At 43.2% G+C, this 14,819-nt stretch overlaps 1 protein-coding gene across 1 annotated transcript in view; it reads right to left on the bottom strand.

The window, feature by feature from the left end:
• TARS1 (threonyl-tRNA synthetase 1) overlaps positions 1-14,819 on the bottom strand; it is a 271,600-nt gene that overhangs the window by 199,835 nt on the left and 56,946 nt on the right. Inside the window, exon 4 of the mRNA XM_085630784.1 lies at positions 6,278-6,401. Coding sequence (XP_085486910.1) covers positions 6,278-6,401 — 124 coding nt within the window. The remainder of the gene's footprint in view (positions 1-6,277; positions 6,402-14,819) is intronic.

Here is a 14,819-nt window from a genome sequence, read left to right as displayed (position 1 = left end):
CTTTGATGTTCTCGTTCAAACAACATCAAACATCAAAGAACAATGCTTTGCTGCGCCCGTTTGACTTACAATGTGCTTACTCTTTCAACAAACTCGATGTTTGTGTTCCTTTATTTTGAGATGCTTTTAGTATTACTGTTTTGTGAGTTAAAGAACATTAAGGAAATGTTACTGTGAAACTGGACAACGTTCACAGTATTTATTTCTATTCGCAGCGGCTGCTTCATGTCCGTTGCACCATTCAGGGAGTCCTTTCCTTGGCGCTTTCATGAGGACATGATGAGGAAGCTGGAAACTTTTGGCACATTCTCTTTAAAAGCACAGCATGCTGGCGACTGGTTAATCGATTAGACCTATGTAGCGCTTTAGTTCTCAAAGCGCTATGGTGGGACAAGCATTTACAACTCATGAAATATGGGGTGCAACTCACAAGGAGGGGGCAGGTTTGAGTGCACATTGGCTGCAATCGAACTCTTAAGATGATGGGCTGTGTCTATCCATTATCAGCACTCAGTCTTCGCTAAGTGATCTTGTTGTTTTGTTGTCATGTTAATGCTTTGCTGCGCCCGTTTGACTCACAACGTGCTTCCTCTTTCCACAAACTTGATGTTTGTGTTCCTTTATTTTAAGATGCTTTTAGTATTACTGTCACACACACACACACAACCACACGCACACACAACCACACACACGTACAACCACACCCATAACCCCACACACAACCACACACACACACAAACACACCCAACCACACACACACCACACAACCACACAACCACACCCACACACACACAAACACACCCAACCACACCCCCAACCACAACCACACACACACACACCCACAACCACACACACACACACACACACACACAACCACAAGCAACCACACCCATAACCACACACACACACACAACACCACACACAATCACACCAAGCATTGGCATAGCCAATAGGTCTCGCCGTTGGGACCTTATAAGTGTTTAGCCACGCAAAAGTTGATGTGGTTGCACCAAGGATATTGTGCTGCATAACTAAATACTTAGAAGGTCCCAAAAGCGAGACCTATTGGCTATGCCAATGCTTGTTCTTTTTTGGAGCCTGTAGAGGAAAGTCTAAAGCCTCTTGGAAAGTTAACTGCTTCTTAGAAGAGTGAGGTTTTGCTGGCTGAAGAACTAATTTATTTGTTCAAGGCTGGATTTGGAGCGTTTTCTGCCTCGATCGAGCCAGTCCTGCTTTTCATCGAGGATCAGCTCTAGTGGAGATTTCGGTCAGAAAGTGAAACTCTTCGGCGAAGGATGTCTTGATTTAGGTGCAGATGTGGTCGGATCCAAAAAAGTATTTTTTTATTGTTTTGGAGCCGAAACTAATGGTCAAGGAGTTGTAGACCCATAAGTCGAGGAAGTGGGGGCCACTGCTGGAGGGCGGACTTTTGGAGCAGATCCTGAGGGCAGGGCTTCCGAGTCAGTTTTTTGGTGCGCGCCATGGATTTTTTGCAGTGGCAGACAGTAAGCAGTTTTTCGGACAGAGCCAATGTTTGGGGCTTTGGATCAGGGGTAAAAGTACTCACTGTCCGATGCTTCTGTGCTGGCTGGAGGGAGGCTGAGTCTAGGTCGGAATCGGATTTGTGTATTGATAAAGATGCCTCTTGTACTGCCAATGCTTCCTCGTCTTCCTCCTGTTGTCCACCGCAAATGTCCAGCACATCATCTGTCAGTTAATGGTGCATCTCTTGGCATCAAGCACGTCGATCTCGAAGAGTCTTTTTTGATCAAAATGACTTGCAGGCCTCACAGCTTTCTTCTCGATGATCTGGCAAGAGGCATAGGTTGCACACTGAGTTTTGGATGGTATGGAGGTATTTAAAGTGACACTTCGGACAGAAGAGGAAAGGAGTTAGTTCATTTTCCGAAGGACCGTGGAAGTGAAGAAAATGCCCAGCCGGGCGTGGCCAGTGGGCCGCGGAAGTGAGTCGAAGTCCTGCTATGCAGAAGGATGATCAGTCGGAACACAATAAAACTACATGATTGAGACAATACTGTCGAGTGGATATCTACAAGAAAACCAAATGGAGCCCGAAAGAGTCATGTAGTTAAATCTCATGGGAATTAACATTATAAGCCTTTTGCCTCAGTGCATTAAAAGTAGAGACCAAAGGAAGTAGAACATCCTACGACCTCCCTAAACCAGATATGTGCTTGGGTTGTATCTGTGGGAAGAACAGAAAGGTCACAACAAACGTTTGGGGATGATAAAACAAAAAATCCAAATCACAAATCCGCTGTTCTAAAAAAAAAAGTACCCTGTTGAAACTAAAAAATTCAAAAGCCCATTGTCCAATGATCTCTACATCTTCTATAATCCAGGCTCAAATCTAAACACAGGTAAAAATCGCTAAAAGGTAGGTGTTGAAAAATACACATTTAGGCAGAATCATTGTTAAGGAAAACATAAGAAACATACTTTATCCGTTGGCAACTACTACTTCTATGTGCAAGCTATACATTTCTGCTAATTACCATACATTCCACCAAGGCAGATAAATATATTATACTTGGTGCAGATTTAAAATTCAAATGTTTGTGTCAAATCCAAAACTTTATTAGGTCGAGCCTAGAGCAGCGCGCATGCGCGGTTCTGCGAGACTTATAGTAAGGGGTTTTTAAAAGCTGACCACACGCTTGTGCGTGATGGCCTATTGCTTGCGGTTACCCGCATCGGCGCGCACAGTGTGCCATCTGTTGTGTCAGATTTCACACATGCGCGCAAGCGCACCACTCGCGGGACGCTACAGACTAATCCCTGTTCTTTCCACCAATAGTCCGTCACTAAACCTCCTCTCTTACTCCCGCTGCAAATGCAGGTTCAGCTGTTCGCCTTCCCCGTTGCTTGTTTGTGTTGCTGTGGAGCAGTCGTTGAAGGAAGACTGGTGCAGCTGAATGATTTGCGCTGGCGAGGTTTCTCTCCACATTTCGGAATAATTTTTAAACATTCTGGGACTGAGCATTGCCCATGTGTTCTACCAGCACTTTGCCGGGGAACCGCTAGTCTTTTAAAAATGAAATGCAGAAGGATTGCTGGAAAAAACGCTCCTCTGAAGTTCTGCAGTTTCTTAGTTAGGGAAACTACATTTTCGTTACGTGCATTTGTGCTTTAAATGGGATTTGTGACGTAAAGCAAAAGGTGCCTAATTCAAATTAGCATGATAAAATGATTGCAAGTTATCGAGCAAAGCAATTGCATAGTCCTCCCTTGAGCAGACTTTGTGGTAAAATAGTTTTTTTTAAAGCACTCTCCACCCGGCCATAGTTTAAAAAAAATGCAGGCTTCACATGTTGGTTTTCTCAGAACACTGGATGTCTCCTGCACGTAACTGGCTGCCATTTGGGGATGGGCATGACAACGTCAGTACTTTTGGTCTTGGACATTCCCGGATCTTTTAACAGTATTCCTATTACCATATGGAGGCGTTTAGTTCCACTTACTTTTCAAGGTTTGGGCCTATTATTCCCAGCATGCTTAGTTGTGTTGGCTGGGATAGCCAACATTAATGGCGTCGCGTTAATGAGCTGGTGCCAGTGGAAATCTTAAGGGCTCTTCACTATGTTTTCCTGCAGATTAAACAATACAAAAATAAATTTCGTCCCTGCCAAGCTGGTGGCTGGCCTGTGGTGTTTAAGATTTGTGTTTCATATAAACAACCGCAATGGAGCGCACACTGCTAGCTCCTCCTCCGAGTTGCCCCATGGGAAGCTGGTACATGAAGTTCTTGAGTGGTTCACCCCAGTGGATGCAAGTAAGTACTTGTTAAACGGATAATCTCTAGACCCGATACATGTCCCCGGTTTTAAAATATCGCCCGAGACATGGCTCGGGTTTCGGGATAACTTCCCTCCTCAGTAGAGAAAATAGTTAGGGGTGGAAGAGAGGGCCGCCAAGCAACCGTCAAGGGCCTCAGTGCCCGCACAGGCACGCAGGTGCGTCGTCCAGGAGCTCGTCAGCTCAAAGCTCAAGGGATCATCAGTCTAACAAGTACTTACTTGCACCCACTGGGGTGAACCACTCAAGAACTCCATGTACCAGATTCCCCAGGGGCGACCCGGAGGAGGGGCTAGCGGAGTGCGGTCCATTGCAATTGTTTCTAAAAATTGGCTCCCTCGAGCTTTGAGCTGACGAGCTCTTGGACGACGCACCTGCGTGCCTGTGCGGGCATTGAGGCCTTTGACGGTTGTTTGGCGGCCCTCTCTTCCACCCCTAACTAATTTCTCTACTGATGAGGGAAGTTATCCCGAAACCCGAGCCATGTCTCGGGCGATATTCTAAAACCCGGGACATGTATCGGGTCTAGAGATCATCAGTCTAACAAGTACTTACTTGCACCCACTGGGGTGAACCACTCAAGAACTCCATGTACCAGATTCCCCAGGGGCGACCCGGAGGAGGGGCTAGCGGAGTGCGGTCCATTGCAATTGTTTCTAAAGATTTGTGTTTCAGTTTATCTGATTTGGAGATCATAACTGTAACCCATCAGTTTGCCAAGTCTTGTGTGCGTTTTTTTTTTTTGTATTTTAAAGTTAGCATGCATTTTATCAATTAGCCAACTGAGAAGGCCCGCCACTAAAAAAATGCACATCAGAAAACTGGCCCAGATGTGTTTATTACTCTAGAGGAGGAACATGTATTCTTGAGAGGTCTACTGTTGGCCAGCCCTTTCCAAAGCTGCCAGATCACTTGCTATTCAGCCAGCTGTGGCTTTTAACCAACATCACTTTGCCTGTTGGGAATTTCAGGTCTATGCCTTTTTAGAATGTGGATGAACCACGGAACTTTAAAGTACCTCAACACCTAGATAAAAAGGCAAACTTGGATAACTGTGTCGCATGATGTGAGCATACTTGGCTGCTGTGCCGTCCTGCTACTACCCTCAGTATACTGGTATTTATATTTAGCTACAACTGGATCCACTAGAATTGTGCAATTCTGTATTTTTTAAAGTTTCTAACACAATTATTTAAAGCTCCCATGTATCAAGTGTTACTCATGCTGCCTTGTCTGTTGTCACAGGGTTAACTGGTCACTTTTCAGTGCTGCGGGTCTTCCTAACCTTATCACATAAGTTAAAAACTGTTTTTTCCCTCTTCTCTCTGCAAACTTTTCCAGAAATCCTAGTATTACCAGCCGTTGGAAATTCTTTCCGCACCTACAGATGACCATTTCTCATGGATGGTGCTAGTGATTTTTCTTTTACTACTCTCACCCCCTTTCCACGCCCAAATGTTCAGTGGCAGTGGCCAATAGGTCTCTCCTTTGGGCCCTTATAAGTGTTTAGCCATGCAACAGTTGATGTTGTTGCACCAAGGATATTGTGCTGGATAACTAAACACTTATAAGGTCCCAAAGGCGAGACCTATTGGCTATGCCAATGCTTGTTATAATTAGAAAGAAAAACCAATTCGCATTACTTTTACGAAGCAGTCATCATAATATGCAGGACTAAAATACAGACGATACAATTAAGTTAATCATCATACTATCCATTGAAATTGGTTATTATAAATACAGTCAACAAATATTTCTTCTAAAAACACATACTTGCATTTAAAGAGTGAAACATTAATGGCAGAGATAACATACATGAAATGTTCTCTAGAGTTATATTATCAGACTTAGATTCCACAATGTAAGGCATAACCAGAGATTTCACTACTGATGCCTTAATTTCATGTGTGTCACCTTCTAAACATAACTGAATTGCTTCTCTTACAGAAAGGTCATTACAAACATTAAATATTCTTTCTACATATTCTACTTGAAGTGGCAGACAATCAGCTAAAAGGATTAATAATCAAGGCCACATAGTCTGCATTGTGCAGTCCGCTCAATATCTGTATCTTTACACGAACTCTCCATTATTGCAAGGAGTTTGACACACTGCATTTCAAATTGTAAAACTTTCTGTTGAATGGAAGGTCTCCTAAATTATGCCAAATATGTCGGAGGCATAGGATTAGTATAACTAAATAGCAGAGATAAATATACTTTCATTTTTTTTCAAGGCCCCTCAGCAGCAACATTTTCTAACTTACTTTTCTCATTGAAACATATTTTAAATAAGGATTTCTACTTAGTTTAATTAATTTAGATGCTGACAAAATCATAAAACTGTAAGAGAGATGCCAAACAGTTTGCATATTTCCTGGTCTTTTAACTAATTAATTCGGCCCTCAAGACTGATTTGATAGACACATTGTTGGAATACTAAATCGTTTCAAGTTCTTACCGCCTGAGCTTCTTCATCATCAAACTTAAGAAGTTCTAGAGTGCAGTCAGCCTCTAGAGGACGATCCAAATCCCATACCACTTTGTTCACTCTAGAAATCACTGTGTTATCCGCCAAACCTTGGCTGAATGGAAGAAAAAAAAACAGGCTTTTTAGAGAGGGCAGATTAGAAAGGCCCAAGATAGTTTTATAGAATGCATACACCTCATTTGTTGATGATACTCTATTGTAGTGTTTAAAACGACAACTTAATCAAAAACCACTAGTTTAATTACATGTATACATATTTTAGAAGGACGGCTCCAAACTCATTTTAAAACAATTTCTCTTGATTCATATCATAGGAGCGAAATATGACTGCACTGTAATTTTATACTAGTTGTATTTGTCCATTACTACAATGAAGGAAAGTATGTACATTTCTATCACTTTTTTAAATAAAAAATGTTAGATCGATTGATGCCAGAAATATATTTTAATTCAATTAACATATTTAGACAATAAGGACAATCCTACAGGATCTTCCAGAGTGTTTATGATAGCAGGCCATTGCCTCAGACATTGACCACATGACAGTTGGGTAGCAAAACCACCATCCTCCACAACAAGCCCCTGCCTCTCCTTCAATGGTTTTGTACCTAATGATCAAGAAGATGCATCAGACTGCTAGTATTAGGTAAATAGTGAGCACCCCTTCACCCAAAGGCATCAGAGTGACATGAGCACCAGTTGCATTACAGACAGACACATTAATATTTTTTTTTGTTAGGCATGGGTAGATTAAGTGATTTGCCCATAATCACAGAATATTAGAGTGTCCCTGCCGAGGCTCGAAACCGGTTCCCCAGCTTCGAGGTCAACCACTCTAGCCGGACACACCCTCTCCCCACACATTGGATTTCAGCTGCTCGGTGTTTTCACAGCTTAATAAAACATTTCTACCTGAAAGACTGTACACGGCACAAAGGCGCTTTAATGGTTCACAGTCTGGGATGGTTAAAGGATCAGTGGTACACACAATACGTGATACATAATACAATGACAGTACATCAGATACAATTTAACATGGCATTCACACGTTTTTACTATGAACTTTCTACTATGAAATCTGGTACAAGGAACAAAAGAGATTTGTTAAAAATCACTCGATATTTAGTAAGTAAAATCGTTGTCATCAGAAAATCAAGGTCCTTGGACAGCAACTTCTGCACTGCACAAATCTTTAATCAAATATGTATGTACTTACATTTGCTAATACTTTAAATTCCAAACCGATTTCAATAATGTAGTCCATATGCAAATGGCCCAGGCAAAAAGCCAACTCACAAAACATTCTTCTGCCAATACTTTAAGTACAAATGTTTAAACTAGGACAAAATGAAGAATATAAAGCTAGGATCATCCACTTTCATATATCATATCATATATTTGATTCCACCAACATCATTACCGATTTACCAATAATAGAGCATCAAATTGCAAAAAAACGGAGTACCAGCACCTTTCTTCAAGACTATAATCCAGGTTCTGGCATTCACACAGCACAGAGATGACACCCATCCATGTCATGGGCGACACTGTTAACAACACAGAAAACATTTCTCCATGCTTCCTTTCATCACTTGATCTGACAGACAGTCGTCTGTTTCTGATCGTCAAGCTCTGATTAACAGTCTGTCATCTTACATGGAGTTCAACATCATCATAATACAGTGCTCAACCTCATGCATCTCCAACCACAACTACTCGGCCAGATAGGCGCCATCAGAACACACCAGAATGCAGAGCACAAAGATTTATGCTCTCACCTTTGGTCCTCAGCCACTAAATGGAACCACTTTAAGCAATCCTCAACAATCATGTATTCAAAACCCACTACTATGGCAATAGTAATGGTAAAACACGTTGTCTCTAGGTCCCTAGCTGCAGGCGGCAGCTACAACATCACAAGAAAGGGTGGCAGATTGGAAATTGAGAAGGATTCAATCGCTTGATAAAATATAAAGCAACAACAAGAAAAGGATGTTAACGCTTAGACAGCATTTTTTGGGGGCAGGATCTTGCACATTAATTTGGGAGAAAAGCCAAAGAACAGAGAAGGGACATACTAACGGGCTTGGACACCCTCTGAGAAAATCAGTGAGAGAACCCACAAGCACATGAATTATTGATTGTTAACTGCTCCAAGAGAGATGGCAAATGTACCTGGACAGATGGAGATTAACTGAGGATGTTTTGCCAGAGGCTTGGAAGTCCCAATTTAGTGAAGTTGTGTTCGTGTTTGGGGCAATACAGTTCATGTAACCAGTGCCCTGTTCCAAGTAGGACTGCAATGAAACCGAAAGGGTGTAAAGATGTCAGCCTCATTACTTGGTTCCCACTTTGGGGTGAGCCATGTAACCCACTTTAGTCCCAGCAGCTTTAATTTAGGCTACAGATCCCATTAAATATATTACCTTCAAATTCAACCCTTTGCAACAACTAGCAGACGGGAACAGTTTTCATAGCATGAACATTACATTATAATTAACTGACTATATTTCCCTTGTGAGCTAAACCTGTATAAGTGTATTTAATTCTGGGTGGAACTTATTCCCAACAATAAACATTAGTCACTTAGGTGTGCAAAGAAACTTTTAGGTCATCTAAATCGGAGAATAGCTAATTTTTCAATCAGTTTAAGAAGTCTTGTTTATGCACCTATATCTTTATCCACAATTGGAAAATTTATTTTATTCTCAATATAGTGTTTCTTAGTGAAGGGTGAACTTATTTTAAGGACATTTTTCGGGGGGGTTGTATAGTCTTTTGCAGTGTGTGTGTGCCAATGCAAGATCAAAACATGTTTTTCTTCACCCAGAATAAAAGTTAATGTAACCTTAATAACCTTAATCCAGTAACACATATTGTTTTAGTCCTAAAACAACAGTTAAGAAACAAGGTATAAGGTATTTGAACCATTCCATGTGAATAACACAAAAGATATAGGAATACAGTGTTTTGTGAAAAGAATGAAAAAGAAAACAAAAATAGCATTAAAATCATATTAACGGTTCTACGTCTTGTGAAGTATTTTGGTGATTTTGACCTAGACTGGTCTACTTGAAGATTGAATGGAATCTTCTCCTATCAAGAATTCTTAAACTGAGGGGGCGCTAGAGAGCCCGCTGTAAAATGGCCGCGAACTAGCGATGCTCTGACAGCCGGAGCGGCGGTTTGTTAAACATCGGCAGAAATATCATGTATTGCAGCACCCAAGATACAAATTCAGGAATCGGAAGCATAACGTAGAAAACTGATACCAGTATGTCCATTTAAATCGCTCGCGTTGATCAGGAAAATCTGCCACGATTCCGATCTGTGAGGGAATGGTGGTGGCCACTGTACCGGATCGGAGAGACATCGTACATACAGCACACATCGTCTATGATTGTATGTATTGACACTCCCTAATTGAAGCGCTGGCAGAGGCTGACCCTGGTGTGTGACTGTGGGTAGTCTAACTGCGGCATTACATGTTTTACAAAGACGGGGCGGCACGTACCTATCGGCAGCTAAAATGGCAGAGTAAAACAGGGACACAAGCTACTGTGCGTGGACTGCGACTCATTGCTGCGGCGCTGTGACCCGCGCTACGGCCTCACCCGACGTGAACAAGGACATCACTGCTAGATGCATGCCTGCTTTCCCGCTCTGTGAGATAGCAGTGGTACTCCCCAACTGCTGTGTGGATACGTGAAAGCGACCCGATCTTTACCGTGAGGCCGGAAGAGCGCGGCTCGACGAGAGGAGGTGGGGAGACGCTAAGGTGGTTGAGTGGGCTTGTTGTATGCCTGTTTACTGCAACTACGGTGGTGAGTAACGACCAAGCACAGGAATCGTGCTACAAATCAGCCAGTCTTGACCCTGCCAACTGCCAGATGCACTGGGTGTGTTCCTGGTGTTCCGTATATGGGACATAACTGACCATTGTGAAATTAAATATCGCGCTCTGCTCACCACGATAAGGAGGGCACTACAACTGTACTGTAACACCACCGGAGCGCGTACCTGCTTTGTATCTCCAGCGTAACGCCCACTCACTGAATGTTCCTTCCCTATAAGAGGAATCATTGATCTGCATTCTATTTGCTAATTTCTGTCACCTTTCAACTACTTACCTAGCTGCGAAGTAACCGAACTGTGCTGAACTGCGTTGTGACACGTGACATCCCTGGGGTTAAACTACTGTGTCCTGTTCCACGTGCCATCAACCTTACAGCGTTGGGTCAGTAATATTTACGGGCTCACAGTACAAGCCTGAGAATGGGAAAAACCGACAAGCAGCAAACTAAATTACCATTCGAGCCCAGACGAACATCGAGACTCCCTGGTGCCACGGTCGACACGGACCTAATGCCAGACGCCAAGATGGAGGCTGCCCTCAACACCATTCAGCAAAGCCTACAGGCCATTGATGGTAAGATAGATGCACTCACCATCCGGAAGGACCACATATCCGCTAGACTAGACAAGCACGGTGACCGATTAGAAGAAGCCGAACAACAGATATCAGCGGTTGAAGATGAATCCCATGTCACTACTTCTAAATGCAACGATAAGCTCCTAGAGATTATAAAAGCATAGAACAAGGATCTTGAATCCAGATCATGCCGCAACAACCTGCGTATCGCAGGCATACCATAAAGCACAAACAAAGATTACGTGGAACAAATGCTAAAGGATATGTTTGGAGCAGAACAGTTTTCGCCAATGCTCGTTGTAGAAAGCGCACACAGAACTCTCGCGCCAAAACCACCATCAAGGACTCCACTGTGGCCTAAAGTAGCCCAGATCCTGAACTATCGTGACCGAGACACAGCGCTGGCCCGAGAGAAACACCCTCTGGAATACAAAGGGTACGAGGTGGCCTTCTACCCGGACTTCACGCTATCTGTACAGCTAGCTCGCAAGGAGTTTGGCCCGGTAAAGAAAAAACTGCGTGACATGGGCATCGCCATGCTCTACCCTGGTAGACTTCGCATCACCCACATGAGCAAAACACGCATCCTGCCGACACCCCACCCAGCACAGGAATTCCTTAAACATGTCAAGCAGCGGAACGCACATGAAAATCGCTCTGCCACACAATCGGACTCGGATTAACATTACGATATAATGGATGTATCGGACCACCTAGCTATCATGCTGTACACCTGGGGATGCTGCCCTGCTTGTGCATTGAAATAGGGTAAGGTACTATGCCCACTGCCAAGGACTACAGATGTACAGACTGCTTGAACTATAGAACTGCTACAGGTATTGAGCAAGTTGTGACCCTTCAATCTACTGTTATATTTGTAAATAAATCGCTATCTTTAGTACTTTGTATGTAACCCAGGGTGTCAAGTAAAGTACTGGAAGCTGATGACCTTCTCTAAACAACAGCCTAATTGCTGATACTCTGTTCATTTATGCCGCTCCGGCCCCCATCTGCATGCGGATGGAATACCGAGCACCTAGTTGTCCCCCAACGGGTAAACTCCACTACAATTCTGTTGCGGTTTACACTTAAGCTTTGGGTATGTATGTCTTTGGCATGGTTGGGATGCTGAAGTGGGTGGGGGGGATAGTTGGGTTTAAGTTACCTTTATCCAGGCACATACTAAGATCTCACTACATACCACACTTATGATATTGCACATTATCTTCGATTACACAGCCACAATAGCAATCACTTCGGTGGGTGGATGGGGTAGGATTCTGCAACATATTCAAGATCGAGAATACTCTCCTGATGCACAGGACAGCTAACTCCACAACACTGAGACTAGTCACGTGAAACTTGCGAGGACTTAACCCTCGTAAGGTTCGACAGGTCCTTGCATATTTAGATAGGCATCAAATAAACATTGCTCTGTTGCAAGAAACACATCTTCTCAAAAAGAAAGCAGATACACTAGGAAAAAGGTGGGCAGAGGCGGTAGTCGCTTCCTCATACTACGCGTACGCCAGAGGCGTTATAACATTGATACGTAAAGGGACGAACTTTGTACAGGAGCAAACGCTAATTGATGACGATGGTTGATATGTTATAATTATAGGCATCCTATGTGGTTCAAGGGTAGGAATTGTTAATACATATGGCCCCAATATCGATGACCCTGCCTTCTTCACCAACGTATGGAACACACTCCGTGCTCTCCCACATATGGAATTAATCTGGGGAGGGGACTTCAATGTTACCCTTGATGATACATGTGATAGATCTTATCCAACCACTGAACAACATCACCGTGCTGCCTCTGCTGTTCTTAATGGAATGATGGAATTCCGTATGCACGACATTTGGTGCATGCGCAATCCCCAGACACTAGAAAGCACTCATTCCTCTACCAAACATGGCAGCTGGGCTAGACTTGATTAGTGGTTGCTCACGGAAACCACCTGTGCATGGGTGCAGGACATACAGCACCTACCAAAAACACTCTCGGACCATAAACCAGTAGTTCTGAATCTCAGGATCCCGACTTACACTCCCCCTCCGTTTACATGGCGCTTTAATGGCGCTTCCCTTCTAGATCCTCTATATAAAGAAACCATTCATAGAGCCATAGAAGACTTCTTCCATCTCAACAAACATTCAGAAGACAGCGCAGGCAACTTATGGGAAGCCTTTAAGGCGAACTTGCATGGAATATGTATTGGCTCAACTGCTGGAATCTTGAAAGATATACGTACACAATTGAGTAATAGCGAAACACGCGTGAAACAATTGGAAGCTGAATACGATCTCACACATAATGCAACTCTTTAAGGAGCAATCAGGGACGAAGTAACCCAATATAACAAGCTTGCAGATGCAAAATGAAATATGTCACCCGCCGGCACACAGCTCGCAGAATGAGCGAAGAGGACAGGCCAGGTCGCCAGCTGGCGCAACAGATACGCATAGAACACAAACAACATACCGTATTGAAAATGGTAGATAGAGAAGGCTTAACACATTATGACAATCAGGGCATATTAGGCACCTTCCTGGAAACATATGGTAAGCTCTATGTTACATGTGACACAGCGAATATACAAGAAATTCTAGACTATCTATACATAGCACTTGTGTGGCTCACGAATGACCAGCGGGAATTCCTGGTACAACCCATAAAATCCTTACCTAATGGAAAAACTCCAGGGCCTAACGGCTTCACGGGGGAATTCTATAAAGCATACGTAGAACTGCTCGCCCCATATATTGTCAAAATGTATGATGAAGCCTATAACAGTCAGATTCTTCCCCCAACACTACGTGAAGCACTAATCATGGCACTATTAAAACCGGACAAACAACCCGAATGTTCAGAATCATATAGGCCACTTTCCTTAATCAATACGGACTTTAAGATTCTAGCTAAGATTATTGGCACAATACTACAGCCTTTTATGTAAATTATAGTCCAACCGGATCAATCCAGTTTTATACCAAATCGCTCGACATCTCACAACCTGCATCTTTGCATTCCTGCATCAATTAAATCCGGAGTTGAAGGCGGAGGCTGTCCTCCTAGATGCAGGCAAAGCTTTCGACTTTATTGAGTGGGTATGTCTATTTACAATCTTACAACGGATTGGTCTGCCACCCATGCTCTTGAATTGGATGAAGTCATATACCAAACCAATGGCACGTGTAAAGGTAAATGGCCATGTTTCAGACATCATACACATCCAGAGAGGTACAAGGCAGGGCTGCCCACTATCGCCTCTACTGTTCTCCATTGCAATAGAACCGCTAGCTTGCAAAATACGCCAACGATATGCGCAAACTGCGTTAAGATTCCACCTTCGACCCATCGGCATCTCCATGTATGGTGAGGATATAGTGCTCTACGTCCGTGACCCAGGCACAAATTTAGAACCGATCCTTAGAGAATATATCAAATTTGGGAGACAATCTGGCCTACAGATCAATTGGAACAAATCCGTCATACTACCGCTAACTGAAATCACTAAACCACAACAAATGGAATTCCCATTGGCATGGCAAACAGATCCCATTAAATACTTGGGTATCTGGATGCATTGCTAACAGGAAATAAAACTAAGAACAAATTATGGAACTGCTGTTGATAAAATTGAAACACAAATAAATAGGTGGCTCACGCTCCCCCTCTCATTAGCAGATAGAATATCTCTCATAAAAATGGTGATCTTACCTAAACTATTATATCTTTTTACGAACATACCAATTACCCCCCGACACCGATATTTCGCAGATTGTGTACACTTCTCACACAATATGGGTGGGCAAACAAGCACGGGTGCGATTACAAGCACTAACTTTACCATACGCTTCTGGAGGCTTCGCGGTCCCTGACCTATTTTTATACTATTTATGTGCCCAAGCACAATATGCCTATTATTGGTATCACCCCGTTCGCTACATGCCACACTTAGCGGTGGAAGATGGTGATGCCAACCCCATTAAATTGCCAAGTTTTCTGCCATTTCGATGACCACACCTAACCAAGCAGGAGAGTAACATGATCCGTACCACCACAGACGCGTG

The sequence above is a fragment of the Triturus cristatus genome, chromosome 2_1, assembly GCF_964204655.1.
Source record: "Triturus cristatus chromosome 2_1, aTriCri1.1, whole genome shotgun sequence".
Taxonomy (NCBI): Eukaryota; Metazoa; Chordata; class Amphibia; order Caudata; family Salamandridae; genus Triturus; species Triturus cristatus.
Note: the sequence above shows the minus strand (reverse complement) of the source record. Positions and strands in the feature narration are given on the sequence as shown.